The sequence below is a fragment of the Petromyzon marinus genome, chromosome 16 (assembly GCF_048934315.1).
Source record: "Petromyzon marinus isolate PM22_M1 ecotype Great Lakes invasive population chromosome 16, UKy_Petmar_22M1.pri1.0, whole genome shotgun sequence".
NCBI classification, from domain to species: Eukaryota; Metazoa; Chordata; class Hyperoartia; order Petromyzontiformes; family Petromyzontidae; genus Petromyzon; species Petromyzon marinus.
Window position 1 is genome coordinate 1,042,286 of NC_133682.1, and position 18,399 is coordinate 1,060,684.

The 18,399-nt window shown below is 57.5% G+C and overlaps 1 protein-coding gene across 1 annotated transcript; it reads left to right on the forward strand.

The window, feature by feature from the left end:
* The first annotated feature begins 2,227 nt into the window (after positions 1 to 2,227).
* LOC116943031 (neuronal acetylcholine receptor subunit alpha-10-like) lies at positions 2,228 to 11,297 on the forward strand. Its single transcript, XM_032955639.2, has 7 exons — positions 2,228 to 3,230; positions 4,044 to 4,149; positions 4,984 to 5,129; positions 5,690 to 5,844; positions 6,611 to 6,713; positions 7,158 to 7,587; positions 8,177 to 11,297. The coding sequence occupies exons 2-7, from the start codon at positions 4,089 to 4,091 to the stop codon at positions 8,989 to 8,991; spliced, it is 1,710 nt and encodes a 569-aa protein (XP_032811530.2). The 5' UTR covers positions 2,228 to 3,230; positions 4,044 to 4,088; the 3' UTR covers positions 8,992 to 11,297.
* Positions 11,298 to 18,399: the final 7,102 nt, after the last annotated feature.

Genomic DNA, 18,399 nt, shown 5'->3' on the forward strand with positions numbered 1-18,399 from the left:
GCAATGGTGGTAGTTTTTCTTGGAAGTGCTGTGGGGTGGTGGCGCAACATGTGTGGTGCGAGAGATGGTGTCTGTTGATGGTGGTGGCGGTGTGATGGTGGGTACATGTGGATGGTGTGGTCATAGCGAGTGAGCAGGCCGCATAGAAAAGCATTCGGGAGCGGCTGATGTTCAGTTGTGTTGCCCCTTTCCGTATCTCACACGGCTGGTGGAGATAGTTGAACTGCACGCAGCGGGAACACTATCAAAAGCACTCTTCAGGGTAGCATTCGTGTCTCTGCAACAGTGCCGAAGAGACGCATCGGCCCACACGCCACACAGACAAGCTTGGGAGGCAGCCAAGCACAGAACGGGCGTCAATTTCCCAAGCTCTGCAGTCCTCTATATTCAGATATGTTCAGCCATTTAATGAGTATACGTGTATGAAGAAACCGCAGTACCTGTAAAAAAAACCCACTCGTGGGATGTGGGGATACACTCTCCCAGTGTTCTTCATTGCAAGGCCCGAGGGCCACTGGCCGCCCCTGGTAGCCTCTAGTGTGGCCCCTTGACGCGCGGCCCGCGACAATACAACAGGTGAAGACGCCCCATCAGCGTGCTGTCAAATCCAATGCGTTACAATGTGTGGCGGCCCTCACACTGATGTCTTAACGGTGAAAATGCTTTCCCCCCTGGAAATGAGTGAAAAACACCGTCTATCCCGTGATGTTAGTCCGCACTTTGTTGCACCGCCTTCTCCTGGCAAGCCAGGGTTGCGGCACGTCCTCGACTTCCACAGAAAGGGAGTTGTGCAATGTGTGCGCGTAAACCACCAACCCTCACCGCACTACGGGGCCTGCGCGAACGCCGGCCGGCCGGCCGGCTCCGTAAGGGCGTCTCGTGCGTGCCGAGTCGCTGAGCAGAGCACGAAGAGGGAGACGGGGAAGCGGATAACTCGGGGACACGGCTTCGCTTGGCGCATTGGAGACACTTACGAACTATGTTTTATTTTAGCAGGTAATACCCCTGAGCTATGTCGCTCTTTTTCAGAAGCGACCTGGCCATCACAAATGATGCCTCGACCAGGTGACTGATCACTTGGAAATTAATAACAGCCAAATACTCTAAACGCATGTTTTATAAATGTGGAGTGGAAAACCGAGGGATCCGGAGAAAAATCCACGCGACCAAGGGAAGAGACACGTAAACTGCAGACATACAGGCGTCAGGGTCCGTATCAAACCCACGACCTCCTGTATACCGTGCGAGGCGGTTAACATCTCGCCTCCGTGGCCCGGGTGGAACCAACTCCAACTGGTGACGCTGGCTCTGGTGGGTCCCCTCGCCCATTGCTCAGCGAGAGATGGGCGAGGGGCATCGTCAAGCCCCCTCACCCTCTCCCCGTGATGAAGAACGACCCATGGCAGAAGACTTCACAGAAGTCTCCTGTGTTCGCTGCAAGCGATGCATTTTCTACGCTAGGGGGCAGCTCTCTCCCGTGCTTTATCCGTCGGGCGTCCTGAGAGTCGGCCTCGGCAAGGTAAAAGGTAAAAACAACGAGGCTACCTTTACCCTACCTTCTACCTTACCACAATACAATCACTCTACCCTTACCTTTAGCAAGGTAAGGTAAAAGGTCAAAAGAAACGAGGCTACCTTTTACCCTACCTTTTACCCTTACCCTATACAAATTACCCGATTACAGGGTAATTACTGGGGTACTACACATGAACAAGGTTTGTAACAGGTAAATGCGAGGTAGAGCGCTTTATTCATATAGAATACTCCCGATGATTTCAATTTTAAATGGAGGCCACGGACTGCGCCACAGAGCTTTTAGCGAGCGGTACACAAGGTATTTACCGGGTAATACTTCGCGCTACCTTTACCCTACCGGGTAATTCTTCCACGCTACCTTTACCCTACCCTTTACCTTACCCCTTGGCATGTCGACACCTTCACCCTTTCCCCTATTACCCGGTAAAAAAGGTAAATTACCTTACCTTGCCGAGGCCCACCTGAGAGAGACACCCACGTGATGTGGCAATCACGGTGGTGAGGTGTTGGATCGCTGGGAGACCGGGCAGAGACCACCAACTCACTACACTTGAGAACTCGATTTCATCGTAACGCCGTATGTGCGAGTCTTTGGATCTCTGTGCGAGTCTGTGGGTCTCTTTGCGAGTCTATGGGTCTCTTTGCGAGTCTGAAGGTCTCTACGTGAGTCTGGTTCTCTATGCGTGTCTGTGGGTCTCTGTGAGAGTCTATGGTTCTCTATGCGAGTCTGAAGGTCTCTACGTGAGTCTGTGGGTCTCTGTGCGAGTCTATTGGTCTCTGTGCGAATCTATGGGTGTCTATGTCGGTCTATGATCGGGTCTCCCAAACTCCAGTCCTCGCGACCTCCAACCACACTACAGATTTCCGCGTTTACCAATTTACCCCCCATTCACATTACTTCGTTACGCGCTGCACGCGCCCGATGATTGTTAAACACGTCCCACGTGACGCGCTAACAAATTTACGTAGTCTGCGTCACGTGGGACACGTGTGCACACACATGCACACTGAGATCTCAGTGTTAGTTTGAATCGGCTCTGTTAACACAGACGACAGTGTCAAAATGGACGTCTATGGAGTAGGCTCGTGAAGGACGCCGCTACTGGGCAGTGGGAGGCGGCAGTCGCTCTCCAACAACAACGGAGGGCGGAGGCGAAACGCTTACAACAACGAGCGGAGCCACCGGGCAGACAAACCCAAGCGAGATGGCACAGTGGGGAGCACAACCCATGGTACCTGCGTCTGTCCCGTGACCTGTCAACGAGCCTTCAAGACTTCACGTGGCCTCAAAGTGCACCTAGCCTGGCACAAGCGCTGTGGTGACGTCACTGCCGCTCAGTGTCGACCGCCGGCTTGCATATTGGTGCGCACGTGTGTATGTGTGGGTGTGTGTGTGTCGATGCGCGAGCGTGCGTGCGCGTGTGTGCCACTGAGCCTGCCCCCGATATAAAACACGCGAGTCGCTATCGTCGCTCGCCACTTGACACCTGCTCGGCCAGCACAAGCTCAGAGATCGGAGCAGAGCGGGGGAGCGAGGCAGGAGAGGAGGGAGCGAGCAAGCAAGGAGCAGAGAAAAGGAGGAGGGAGAAGAGGAGGAGGAAGAGAGGAGGAGGAGGAGGGAGAGGCTCCCGTTCCGATATGGAGCGGGAGTTGCGGCTGGGTCGCTCCGGTAGAGAATTCGGAACGCAACAGCGGTAAGTACAATGCAATCACTCATCATCAATCATCATCTTAAATAACCATCATGATAATCAATAATGATCATCAATCATCTACAATAATCAAAATCATGATCACAATCGATAATCAATTATCATAGTCGTGATCATCAATCATCATTATCATCAGTTACAGTAATGAATTATTAACTGAAAGTCATGTCGTTATTATTAAAATCGTTATAAGCGCAATATTACGACTACTACCATCAACATCACCGTCAGCAGCATCGTTATCACCTTCAGCAAAATAATCACCATTAGCATCGTCATTGTCATCATCCCTCCTCCATCAGTTGTCTAGCCTGCATCCATATAATCATATTTAACATCTTGATCAACCCCACCACCATCATCAGCATCATCGTCGTCCTCTGTAACATCCTGGGAATGAGTGGAATGTGATGTGATGAGATTTGTGATGGGATGTAATGGGATGGTATTGGATGGAGTCCGATGGGATTGGAATTAACGTGACGTATAGGAAGGATTGATTGATGGAATGGGTAGGGATGCTTTGGGATGATGAGGTGAGAGATGTGATGCATGGATGGTAAGGAATGATTGATGGAGGATGCATGTGATAGCATGATGTGGTTGAGAGATGTGATGGAATGCGTTGCGATGATCGGTAGTGGACATCTGGGATGTAATGTTGTTATGGGATGATGCCTGCAAGGAGCTGCAGGGCTACGCATTTCGTCACACGCGGGAGGACGAGTCCATGGGCTTGTGTTTGATTGTCTTTGTCTTCGTATGTTCGTCTGTGTGCCACGTGCACGTGGTCAGGTGACTTCTGTCCCCGGGATTGACCGCCCGGTGACCTCTATCACCATGAGGCTCGCGCTCCTGGAGATCGCGCTGCTCCAGGTGCCCTGCCTCTTCTCTCACCCAGGTACGCTCCTCCTCCACCTCTTCACCTCGGTCTCACCACCTCCTCACCTCCCTACTCCTTCTCACCTCTTTACCTGCGCATCTCCTCTTCATCACTTCGACCTCACCACCTCCTCACAGGTTCCGAACCTTACCTGCCCTTCCCCCCAGCCTTCCTCGCCCTTCTGTGCCTCGCCTGTCATTCACCTCACCCGTCCATCTCCTCACAGTCACCTGCAGTCGACCTCGCCTCGCCCCACTCCGCCCTCTCCCCGCGTCGCTCCTCACCTGGGGCTGCCCCCCTGCTAGGTTTGTGCACGGGTATAGTTACCCCCCCCCCCTAAGTTAATCCGAGATAATGGTGCAATAAAAATCACTCGGCAAACTAGGCGCTACTCCTTACCATGTTTGTCGCTGGACGTATTTTTCTTTACACATCCCATCAGCTCCACGGCCTTCTGGGAGCGAGTTGCAGGCGCGCTCGCTGACAGCGCTCGCCCTGATCGATCACGAGAGGCGACGCGGGCGAATCTTCGTCTTTGTTTGCGAGGCGGTCACGGTGAAGACGCGACATGTTTATATATGGATCCACGTTGTGCTGTAATTGTATCAACGGCGTGCCCCCTACCCAAATCACCCCACGCGTGCCCTCACGTCGGTTGGGGATGGGTGGCAGTGAGGGGAAGGAGAGAGCGGAGTTGGGGGGGGTAGTTTAATGAGGGCTCTTCCGAATCAATTACCGTCAAATCCCTCTTCATGATGCTCTCCTTTACGACCTCTCCGCCTCCCGGGACACCGCCTCGCCCCCTCCCCCCCTCTTGCCCCCCACGGCCCTTTCGGGCCCCCGACCCCACAGGGTGCCTGGCGGCCCAGGGCTGGTTCGCGAGGCAACTCCTCAAGGACCTGCTGCGTAATTACACGAGTTCACTGCGACCCGTGGAGAATACGGAGCGAGTGATGAACATCACCCTGCGCATCACCCTCTCCCAGATCATCGACATGGTGAGGACACTGGCACGGTGATGACATGTACAGGGTCACGACGTTGGCAGGGTAAGGGCACTGTGGCAGGGCCAAATGACCTTCTCTCTGGATATCGACACGGGTTGAGGTCACAGGTATGGATGCGGTAATGGAGATGGTGAGGTCACTGATTCTCAAATCAATCGCACGCTGAGGTTACCTTCTCGTTTACAGGGAGCCGTCACTCCTCATTTCCACTCCCCCCACCCCCACATCTCATCCTCTCCTCCACCATCACCTCTCCCCCCACCATCACTCCTCACTGACCCTTCGCTCACACTTTACCCTTTCCTCCTGACCCCCACCCCACTAACCCGCCAGCTCCCCCCTACCCCTTCCCTCGTCCCTTCGTCACTGCCACCTCACACCACCGACTGCCCCCCCATCCCCCACTCCCCCCCACTCACCCCTCACTACCTGATTATTTTATTACTTCTTTCCCTTCCACTCTCCCACCCGCACCCTTCCTCCTCCCCCTTCAACCCCCGTACTCCCATTCCTCCCGAACTGACCACCCCACTCGCGACCCCCTCCCCCAGGACGAGAGGAACCAGATCCTGACGGCCTACCTGTGGATCCGCCAGATCTGGCAGGACGCGAACCTGCGCTGGGACAAGAACGAGTACGACGGGCTGGACAACATCCGCATCCCCAGCGGCCTCGTCTGGAAGCCGGACATCGTGCTCTACAACAGGCAGGGGGCAGGGGAGGGCAGCGTGATGGGGGCAGGGGAGGGCAGGGGAGCAGGTGGGTGGGCATGGCTAGGGGGGCAGGGGGGGTGGGTGAGAGGGCAGCGTGAGGGAGGTAGGGTCCCTGTGTGTGTTTGTGGTGGCGATGTTTCTGATGATATTGGTGATGATGTTGTTGTTGATGGTGTTGCAATGCATTGCAATAGTCGATGCGTGAGGGAATCAAAGCGTGAACCGGTTTCTCCGCGTGAGCAGCCGAGACGATGGGACGGAGCCGACCAATGCTCCATAAACGAAAAATAAAAGCGACCTTGCCAGCTCTATGAATGTGCACCTCGAAAGTAACGACGGATTGCGGAACACCCCGAGAATTATGACTTCCTGTACAAATCATCATCACCACCACCATCATCACCACCACTACCATCATCATCATCACCACCACCATCATCATCATCACCACCACTACCATCATCATCACCACCACCATCATCATCATCACCACCACTACCATCATCATCACCACCACCACCATCATCATCATTATTATCTCCCAAATCCATGACCCAAACCTTCAGCACGGCCGCCACCCGGCACCGGTCTCCAGGGGCTGACCTCCACGTGACCCCCCCCCCCCCCCGCAATGTCACCACCTCCGATTAGCGCACTTGGCTACGCACGATGTTGATGTTTTTGCGCTCTGTTCTGATGTGGATGGTGGTGTTGTCGATGGTGAGTTTGTTGATGTTGTTGATGTTGTTGTTGCCGTAGTGCGGATGACCGCTTCACGGGCTCCATGGAGACGAACGTGGTGATCCAGAACAATGGGCAGATCACGTGGGACTCGCCCTCCATTACCAAGAGCTCGTGCCGGGTACCATCAGCTCCCCCATCACCACCATCATCGTGATTACCATCATCACCACATTCACCACCATCATCAGCACCACCATCATCACCATGTGCACGGGAATCACCAAAGTCATCACCCTCATCCCGAAAGTTTCATCAACATGTTTGGAATTTCTCCTGCACGGTATCCATCAGCGCACGGTCCCCATCAAAGGATTTCGCGTCCTTCGGGGGTAAAGAGTTGGCGGGGGTGGGGGGCGATGGGGGGGGGACGGGCACGACCCACGGGTTGAGAACCACTGCCCTAACCCTGGATGCGGACAAAGCAGTTGCAAGCGCGGGGTGACGAAGTCGCGCGAGAGGCTGGGTCACGCGACTCAGTCGCGGGCCTGGCTTCACGCACATCCTCCCCCTCCTCCCATTCCCCTCCTCCTTGGCCCCGCACCACGTGTGTGGGGCACCCCAGGTGGACGTGTCCTACTTCCCGTTCGACCGCCAGCAGTGCCGCCTCACCTTCGGCTCGTGGACCTACAACGGCAACCAGATCGACCTGGTGAGCGGCATGGACGGAGGGGACCTCTCGGACTTCATCGCCAACGTCGAGTGGGAGGTGCTGGGCATGCCCGCCGCCAAGAACGTCATCAAGTACGGCTGCTGCTCGGACCCCTACCCAGACGTCACCTACACCATCCTGCTCAAGCGCCGCGCCTCTTTCTACGTCTTCAACCTGCTCCTGCCGTGCGTGATGCTCTCCTTCCTGGCGCCGCTGGGCTTCTACCTGCCCGCCGAGTCGGGCGAGAAGGTGTCGCTGGGGGTCACCGTGCTGCTGTCGCTCACCGTCTTCCAGCTCATGGTGGCCGAGAGCATGCCGCCCTCCGAGAACGTGCCGCTCATCGGTGAGAGCCGCGCGCGGGGTCACACGGGTTGTCACGGTGGTGCAGTGGTGGTGGTGGTGGGGTCGTGGTGGTGGTAGTGGTGGTGAGGTAATGGTGGTGAGGGGTTAGCGGTGGGGGGTGGTGGTGGTAGTGGTGGTGAGGTAGTTGTATGTTGTTGAACTTCTTTCGCACCGTATGTAGCCAACCGTGCTCACCAGAGGTGTGGGGATAACTAGTGGTGGTGGTGGTGACTTGTGGTGCGATAGTGGCCGTGGTGAGATAGTGGTATGTGATTTGGTGTTGGTCTCCAGCAGGGGTGAAATGTAGGGTGGTGGTGGTGATGGTGGTTGTGTGATGTGTGTTGGTGGTGTGGTTTTCTGGTTATGGTGTATTAGTGTCGACATGGTGGCGGTGAGACGTGTGGTGTGTATGGTGAAGTGAACTGGCATGATTTGGGGAGTGAGGATTCGCATCAATTCCTGCACCAACCCCTCTCACCACATCGCTCCACCTCTGTTTCACCACACCCGCCCATCTCCTGCACCTCTACTGAACCCCATAACTGATCCGTTGCTCTCCCTACTTTGTGTCTCCCCCCCTCCCCGCAAAGGCAAGTACTACATCGCCACCATGTCGCTAATCACCGCCTCCACGGCGCTCACCATCTTCGTCATGAACGTCCATCACTGCGGGCCGGAGGCGCGGCCCGTGCCGCCCTGGGTCAAGTCGCTGGTGCTGGGCTACTTGGCGCGCATCTTCCTCGTCTATGACATGGGAGAGAGCTGCTGGGACCGCGACGCCCCGGGGATCCGCAGCGGCGGGGGAGCCGACGGGGCCACCCCCGACATCGGAGCCGCTCGCCGCCACGGGCGGAGGAAACGCAGCGGCGGCCGTGGCCGCGGCGCCGCCTCCGCGCCGACGCGCAAGGGGGAGGCCAACGGTGGCGTGGAGGAGCGGCGCGGCGCGGCCCCCCCGCGGCACACGGTGGTGGTGCGGCTCGAGGGCGCCGGAGCGGCCGGCGGGGCGGCTCCGTGCACGACGCGCGCGGAGCCCCAGCGCGGCCCCGCGCCGCGCCGTGCGGGCGCGGGGCGCGACGAGAACAACGGATGGCGAAGACGCGACGAGGAGGAGGACGAGGAGGTGATGGGTTTCTCGTCCAACGACGAAGGCGGTGGTGGCGAAGATCGCGATGAGGATAGGCAGGGGGAGGAGGATGGAGAGGACGAGAGCGAGGAGCTGCGCGCACGGCGCCGCGTGGCCGAGGACGTGGAGGCGATCGCGCGCTGCTTCCGCGAGCAGCGCGCGGGCCAGGCGCGCGTCTTGGAGTGGCGTCGCGTGGCGCGCGTCATGGACCGCTGCTTCATGTGGCTCTTCTTCCTCATGGTCTTCCTCATGAGCCTCATGATCGTGGTCAACGCCGCGTGAGTGAGCGAGGCCGCGCGCGGAGACGGCCCTCGTCGTACGCGTTCCGTGGTCATCGCCGCTTCGGCCGCTGTTGTTGTTGTCGCTCTTGTTGTTGTTGCGCGTGAAGCGGGGACGCTGTCGTTCGCCTGGCTCTGCTGGTCCTGGCTGTGGTCGGTCGCGTGGGGATGAGCCCTAGGAGACCGGTGCACAGGTTGGCGGCGGTGGTGGTGTTGAAGATTTTGGTGATTAATTTGGGAGATGATAACGATGATGATTTGTACAGAGAGTCGGGATTCTCGGGGTGTTCCGTAATCCATCGTAATGCTCGAGGTGCACATTCGTAGAACTGTCAAGGTCGCTTTGCTTTGTTATTACTTGACGGAACATTTGCTCGGCTACGTCCCATCCTCTCGGCTGCTGACGCCGAGAACCCGGTTCACGCATCGACCTTTGCAATCCTCACCAGATGGAACCTCCAGTGAGGGACTGTGTTGACTCCAGTCCGTTCAGGATGCAGCTGCTAGGGGCCTGACCCGAACTCCTCATCCAGAGCGAATAACCCCTCTGCTTGCATCGCTCCACTGGTTAGCGGCTCTCATCACAGTCAAGCTATATAAGCTGTTATTATCGTGATGTCGAAATGTGCAACCGCGCTACTCAGAGGTGCGGGGGAAGGACAACAAACTAAACACGCACGCACACACAATGAGCATTATACGTTGCGCGGGTCATAGTGAACAGGTTGTGGAGATAACGGTGATGGCGAATACGCTGAATATGTCCGTGAATGGGTTACCCGTGGTTGATGGTGCATCGTGCACCTGGTTAGCGTGACGACAAACTGCGCGGATCATCGCCGCCGCGTCTCCTCGGGCTCCCCAGACCCTCGGACCGGGTGCCGAGTTTTGATGTTCGCCACCAAATCGCAGCGCATTCTCGAGGACGCACGACACGATTCAGACAAAGTCCCCCCGTGTAGCCTTAACAGGCTGCTGGGGCAAGTGCTGTTAGCGAACCCCTAATGAAGGCCGGCACGACACACGACGGGGTGGGTTGCGAGCACCACGCCCGGCCGCCTTTGTCTCCCCAGTACTGGTGTCGACGCGCTGCGTTGACCTAAGGGAAACCCGGGACCGGTTTAGATGATCACCGCTGTTTGTTGGCGGTGAGTGAGAATCAACCTGGGGTCGCCGGGTTCGTAACGCAGCGCGCGAAGCACTGCGCCACCGCTCCCCGTGAAGACGCCACACACAACCGTGCTCCAAGCGTTCATCATCACCACCACTGACAAGAGCCATGGGCGGGAATCGAACTCAGGTGAGCTGGTTCATCGCTCAGTGGGCTAACCACGGCGCCACTGCTCTCATCATCACGATCAGTCATCATCACAAATCACCGTCCTCATCGATAATCAGTAATCGATCAACGTTAAGCACGCTTGCAGAGACACCCGGAGAGCCACCATCAGCCTTGACCTAACGGCTTCTAAAGCTCCAGCCCTCACTTTCTCGGGTCCACCAATCATCAGGCGCGTGTAGCGTGTAACGACTTAATCTGCATGTGAAATACGAATGGGGCCCGTTTGGTATATCATAGGTGCCACTCCGTGAGAATCCGTGTCCCGATATCGTCACGATCTGTTGTGTCTGTACATGGGGGGGAGGGGATCTCAAGAATATGAAATTCACCACGTGCCGCTTTTACCGCTAATGACGTGGAAGGCGACCTCATTCGCTAATTAACTCGTGCACGTGCCGCGGGCGAGGGGGGGTGGATGAGAGGTGGGGGTTGGGGGGCTAATCTCCCTGTGCTTTTTATTTTCATGCAATAAATGAGTGACGCGAGGCCGCCTCGTTCATCTCGCGTCTGTGGTGAGGACGACTCCGTGCGAATTTCATCCTGCACGGGACTCCGGTCCCCGCGAAGTGAGTGGCTCAGTGAGTCTGCCCTCGGGTCAGCGCGAGTTGGACCGATTATTACAGACATCACCCGCCAGCTGATGTTAGCCGGGAATCGAACTCGTGGTTGCCGGGTTCAGTAGCGCACTGCGCTAACCGCTGCGCCACCACTCAACCTATACATACAACAAATTAACAAAAAATTGTCACATTCCTGCATGGAGGGATCCCTATAGCGGATCCTTGCAGGGAGGCGTCCCTACAGGGATCCTTGTATGAGGAATCCACTGAGGCTATGCACTTTTAAATCTAGCTTGAGAACTCATTTCTTTAGAACTGCTCTTTGTGTTTAGTTTGTTGCCCTTCCCCCGCACCTTCGATAAGCGCGGTTGGCTACGTACGGTGCGAAAGAAGTTCAACATACATACGATCTCTGCAGGGAGGCGGGTCCTCTGTGGGAGGGGGATGCAGCAGCAGCAGCAATGCAGGGCGCTTCACCACGTGGCTGGGTAACGCCCCCGCAGCAGGCGGCGAGGTGACTGCACCTGGGCCGCCGGGCTTAGCGAAGGGATCCCCCCCCCCCCCACTACATTCCCTGCACCGCCATGGCACGGCTCAGCCACACGACGCCGCTGGGAGGGGGGGGGTGGGTGAGGTCATTGTCGGGACGGAGTTGGGGGGAGCAGCGGTACCGGGAGCTCTCCACCGCCCCGCCACTCGCGTGCCCCCTACAAAGTGGGATGGGGGCGGGGTCCGAGAGACGCGACAGCACCGTATGGTCGGTCTGGCGGCGGTCCGGGGGCCTAATCCGATGGAAGCAGGCGTGTGGGTCTGTGCGCCGCGTTCACGAGAGGCCCTCCCACCATCACCACGAATCCACGCGAATCGTCGCGCTCAGAGCGACAGCTCATCCTCCCGTAATCCCCGCGAGAGGGGGAAGACAGCGGATGAGGTGGGGGCGGATGAGAGGGGAGGGGTGCGTGGGGGGGGGGGGTATCCCCCTACCACCCTCCCCCTTCTTAAGGGGCATAGCCCTTCGACTCCTTCCCTCCCGAAGGCCGGTGAATCGAAACGTCGACGTTAGTTGTAATTCCCTGAAGCCGGGTAATCGCCTGAGCGATAACTGAGCAGATTGCCGCTTGAAAGTAAAATATATCCGCTGCGAGCAACCGGTTGCATGCGACCAAGTTGCGCAATTGATCGCTCGGGTGTAGACGTTTCATCTCACTGCCACCCCCCCCCCCCCACAATTGCCCACGCGGCTGGGCGAGACGCGCGAACTCGGGTCCCGTGTCTGCGCGGTCTCCTTTAAATATATACAGAGGTGCCCCACTGCCCCCCCTGCCATCACCGAGATAGATCGCGAGATTAGCGGTCGCTTTCCCATTACAGAGGCAACGCGAGTTACAGCCGCAGCGTCATAGACACGGGGTGATGTGAAGTACGCGTACTTACACGCGTACTTACACATACACACACAACCAAAGATCCCCCGTAGGTCTTTTAATAGCAAGTGCTGTTGGCGAGTAGCTATTAAGGCTATCACGGCACACGAGTGGATGGGTGGCCAGCACCACAAACACAAAGGCACACAAAGATAAAGACAAAGATACCCCGGATAGTCTGAGGCAAGTGATGTTCGCGAGCACCAAAGACAAAGACACACGCACACACAGAGAGGCACACAGGCAAGAGACGCAACAACTGATACACAATTCCCGCACGGGGCTGTAACGCTACGCACCGCGTGCTCTCATAGCCGAGGCGCCCCGTGATTACCGACGAACAACCTTTGATCGACAGCTCGGCAGCAAATGCAATATGTTGTGGTCGAGAGAGTGAGGCGCTCCGGGGATACGTGACCCCCCCCCCCCGTCCTCTCCCCCCATGAACCTCCTAAACCGCATCGCCCCCACCCCCAATTACTCCGCTACTACTCAGGGGTCTGCCGTGATAAAAATACCCCCTCGCTAAATCGAGAGGAGCACTCTATTCGACAGAAGAGACAGAGACAGCAGCCATGCGCAGTGATCGCGCCATCAATAATGCACCGGTGGGGCGCTGCATCCTCGGCCCGAGAGGCCCCAGCGTCCCGGGTCAACTCCTGTACCGGGCTCAGAGCCACCACCCTCCCCGCTTGCGCGCGGCCGAGCCACCTACCCCTTTAACGATGAGAATGGAATCAGCTGGTGAGTAGGTGCAGGCATGTGTATATAAGATACAAGCTATATATTTAATATATACATTTGGAGTTTGGCACAATCTTGGCGCATTGAGGCCATAATGAGGGCGGCACACAAATGGGTTCCTCTCTTTTTTAAAATCTCCCTCGAATAACGTCACGGGGTCGTTAGGGTCCGCAGTACAGCAGACGACGCCTAATTGGTGATGTTTAACGTAATCGGTGGTGTTTAACGTAATTAGTGGTGTTTAACGTAATCAGTGGTGGTTAACGCGCCCGCGCAGTGTTAACCCGGGCGGCCGCGAGCATCGAACCGCACACCTCCGCCACGAGCATCCCGCGTGCCCACGGCTCGGCCCGCGTCACCGCCCAGACGTCACAAGAGAACGGAATCTGGTTCTGAGCACACCGGCTGTAAGTGCCCTGATATCAGCGAAACACCGTCACGTTCACCGCGCTGTGCCCACCACCTGTGCCACGCTGGGGACTCTCTGGCTTACTCGCAGTTGGGCGCCTGAAGCTCGGATTAGAAGCTCGGCTCTGATCAAATGACGGCCCTGACACGGCCCTTTAGGAAGCCACCCGGCGCTTAAGCAATCCTTGTGGGTCGTGTTGATGATCAATGCCCTTTATCGCGGCGCTCCGCGCTCTCACGCGATACCCCGTGTCCCCGATTTAGCAACACGCAGGGGTGACCCCCACTCACATCCTTGAGAATCGATTCCCGTGGCTCCCCCCCACGGACCCCACTACCCTCTTCGCTGGGGGGGGGGGGAACGGATAGGGGGAAGTGGACGTCATCCCCAGGGTCATCCCCCCAACCCTGCCCCCATTCGCCCATGGGGAGTTTTACAACATTTGTGTGATCCACCAACCCTCGATGCTGCCTCCACTGTTCTGGATGATCACACGCCGTGTGCTACAAATAAGGGCCATTACCCGAAACGTCAACTATTGTATATTATTATTTTGTGTTGAGTGTTTGCGAAGCGCATTTCAGCGCTAACCACTGCGCCACCGATCCTCACTCTGGAGAACCATGCGCACGTGCGCGGCAGAGAGCGTCCTAACAAACGCGCATACAAAGATCCCCCGTATAGCCTTAACAGGCTGTTGGGGCAAGTATTGCGCACAGACCCACGCATGCACACGCAGGAACACACACACACACGCATGCACACGCACGAACACACACACACGCATGCACACGCACGAACACACACACACACGCATGCACACGCACGAACACAGACACACACACACGCATGCACACGCACGAACACACACACACGCATGCGTCTCCACTGGCAGAGGTTACCGCTCGGATACGCTAGGCTGCGGATGGGGGGCGTGGATGACTTGCGGTGTGGCTGGATTGGTGGGAGGGGGGCGGTGTGGCTGGGTTGGTGAAGGAGGGGCGGTGTGGCTGGGTTGGTGGGAGGGGGGCGGTGTGGCTGGGTTGGTGGGAGGGGGGCGGTGTGGCTAAGTTGGTGAGGGAGGGGCGGTGTGGCTGGGTTGGTGGGGGGGCGGTGTGGCTGAATTGGTGGGGGGGGGCGGTGTAGTTGGGTTGGTGGGGGGGCGGTGTGGCTGGGTTGGTGGGGGGGTGGTGGTAGGGCCGCCACGGGGCTAAGTTTGGGCTGCGGCTGGCTTGGGGCTGCAGCAGTGGTTGAGGGTGGGGGCGGTGGGGGGCCATGTCTGACGGGAGGGAGTTGTGTGTGGGGGGGGGGGGTCCGCAGATTGTGAGTGAGCGATGGCTTTGGGCGCTAATTGTCTCGGTAACGCGCGCGACGTGCTCGCCCCCCCCCACCTCCGTCTTTGTTTCCACAACATTATCTGTGGCAAGCAGCGAGTGCCGGCAAACAACGAGGGGAGACTGAGCGATGATGATGATGATGATCAAGTAAATAAATAAATACACAGACCACCCTGTACTCCCCCCCTCCTCTCTCCCTACTCATAGTGAACCGGTCCTGGGCCTTCGCCCCTAGGTCGACTCGGCCTCAAATGAGTTCCTGGTTCGATGTGTAAACATCGCCACTAGGGAGACAAAGGCGGCCGGGCGTGGTGCTGGCCACTCATCCCCTCGTGTGCCGTGCCGGCCTTCATAGGTGCTACTCGCAAACAGCACTTGCCCCTACAGTCTAAGGCCACATAGGGGGAATCCTTGCCTTTAGTGATCGGTGTGATGACGAGTGGCGGCCTTAATAGGTGCTCGCTAACAGCACTTGCCCCTACAGTCTAAGGCCAGATAGGGGGAATCCTTGCCTTTAGTGATCGGTGTGATGACGAGTGGCGGCCTTAATGGGTGCTCGCTAACAGCACTTGCCTCCCTTGGTGGGAGGCAAAGCTACGAGTCGGGGCCCCTCTTGACAACCACCGTGAGATTTGTGTTCAACAACAACAACAGCAGATTAAGAGAACAACGACGACACTTATGTAACGATGTGATGAGGCAAGAGAAGACGCGATACACAAGAGCCGAGGTGCGACCGCGCGAGACAAATCAAATATTGGGGGCCCCACCTAATCGATTGCCGCATCCCCTAAGCTGATAATGTCGTGACGCCACTGATAATGTTGTCACTACACCACTGTGTCAAGGCTATATGTGGGGACATCGTTTCCATTCCCTTTAATAAAGTCCCGGATTGCTCATAACTACAGGGCAGGGTCGCTGTAGTCAATACCCAATAAGCTTGGACGTGACATGCATCGCGTTATTAATTCATAGTGGCCCGTGTGTATGTGTGTCCGCGTGTATCTGTACACGCGGAGCGATATTGTAGCGGTTAGCGCGCTGCGCTATGAACCTGGCTACCCGAGTTCGATTCCCGCTCACGGCCAACACCAGTGACGACTCAGCCTCAAATGAGTACCTGGTACGGTGTGTAAACATTGCCACTAGGGAGACAAAGGCGGTCGGGCGTGGTGCTGGCCACCCACCCCTTCGTGTACCGTTCCGGCTTTCATAGGTGCTCGCTAACAGCACTTGCCCCTACAGTCTGTTAAGGCTATATGGGGGATCTTTGTCTTTGTACACGCGGACACACACACGCACGCGTGTATCTGTACACGCGGACACACACACACACGTGTATCTGTACACGCGACACACACACGTGTACCTGTACACGCGACACACACACACGTGTATCTGTACACGCGGACACACACGTGTACCTGTACACGCGGACACACACGTGTGGATCTGTACACGCGGACGGACACACACACACGCACGTGTACCTGTACACGTGTGTGTGTGACGCGGCACGCCAGATGTCAGCCCCCTCCCCCCACACTGCCCTCGATGCCACCACCCCCCACGTCTACCGCCGAGCACCCTGAAGAAGACAAAGCAGCGTGTAGCCTACATCAGCTATTGGGACAAGTGCTGTCTATTGCCGAGCACTTATGAAGTGGGTGGCCAACACCAAACCCGGCCGCCTTTGCCTCTCCAGTGGACGATGTTTTCACACCGCACCATGTACTATGTTTTAAAGCCGAGTCATCCTAGGTGAAGCCCAGGACCGGTTCATATATTCGTCACTTGTGTTGGCCGTGAGCGGGTGGCCGCGTTTGTAACGCAGCGTGTAGCCACTACCCCCCACCATCATCATCACCATCATCATCCTCTCGCCAGACAGCAGACAGACGAACACCAGGTGCCCGCCAGCCCCCCCCCGCTCTCCCAATTTGCGACTCTAAGTCTCAGCGTCTGCGAGGGCGGAGATGAGGACGGGGTTGGGGGGTTAAGTGGGATGAGATGGGGGTTTACTTTAGGGTTTTGCTCAATCGTCACGATCATCATCTGTCCGATTCCGTACGGTCCATCTACAATCACATGCGGATGTGGTGACCCATCATCCCGTCATGGCTTGCATCAACATCGCCAGCAGCACCGCGATTCATTATGACGCATTCGCCTCCAGACGCCGCAGCAATCATCCGCACGCCATTATAACGTGCTGTCTCTCATCACTCGTCACTATGCTTAGCATCATCGTCACAACTCGTTATCCTCATGCATTGTCCACAGTGGTCGTCGTCATTTTGTTGAGACGTCATCACATCGGCTATTAACAAAAGTTGGGCCTGGACAGGACGCGAGACGGCTGCTCGAAGCACGGCCCCCGCTGGTGGTGGAGAAGAGTCCTCGGTGGCAGCCAAGCGCAGGGAACGCGCCCGAGAGGACGGCCACCGCGCGGGGATTTCTACATCGGGGGGGTCCGGAGCGGCGACCCACGGCACGGGGTGGTGGCCTTCATCCGGCAAGGGATCGAGCGTGGCCGCTGTTGCCTCTGCTGCTACTGCTGCTGCTAAGTTGGATCGGAGTGACCCATTACTGGGATGGGACGGCGAGCGGCGCGTGACGGGGCGAGGTGAATGGGAGCCGCGCTCATCCATTAATCACTCTGGGGGGTCACGGGCAGGGGAGGGACCCCGCTAGCTCCCCCTACCCCCTCCTGCCGCCCCCCCAGGCTCCTCTGAAACCTCTCCTCCCCCACCCCGTATGGCGCCCCTAACCCATCACCTTCCCATTAGTCCCCCGCCCATCTCCCCCTAATCTCTACCACCCACCTCCCCCATCCTGCGGCTCCCGCCTAACCCTCGTCCTGCGCTGCTCCCCCCAACCCCTACCCCGCGGCTCCCACCGACCCCTCACTCTGGCTCCCTCTAACCCCCCCATCCCCCTAAGCCCCCTCCCCATAGCCCCTCCCCCACCGCTGGCGGTCAAGGGCGGCCAGGCGCACGCGGCACGCGAGGGATCGATGCGCGATCGCCCCTCCGCTAGCTCCCCCTACCCCCTCCTGCCTCTCTCGCGGCGAGAGAGGCAGCGGAGCGCGTCTCAAGGTCAAAATGTCACCGTGACCCCCCCCCCCCCGTACCAATGCGATGCCATCGCAGTTTCGTTGTCGCCTCTTTCCGTTCTGCTCGATCTCCCAGCTCGGCGTCGATAGGTTTCGCATCGGACCTTCAGCATCTCCTCGTAGTCTCATCGTCATCATTTAGCACGGTTGGCTGCGTACGATGCGAAATAAGTTCATCGTGCATACATACATACATCACCACCATCTATCTGACTTTAGGTCTTCTACTTGATACACAGTTGACGCGTCCTTCAAGGACCGCTCTTACGGTCTCACCACCACCGTCTTCTGGCTTTAGGTCTTCTCTTCCCCTTGGTCATCGACCTCTGGGTGCCACTCCAGTGCCCGTCTCGGTGACCTCGCCCCCTCCTCCCTGCACACCACGTGTCCCACTCATCACAACCTCCTCCCTGCACACCACGTGTTCCACTCATCACAAGCTCCTCCTCCCTGCACACCACGTGTTCCACTCATCACA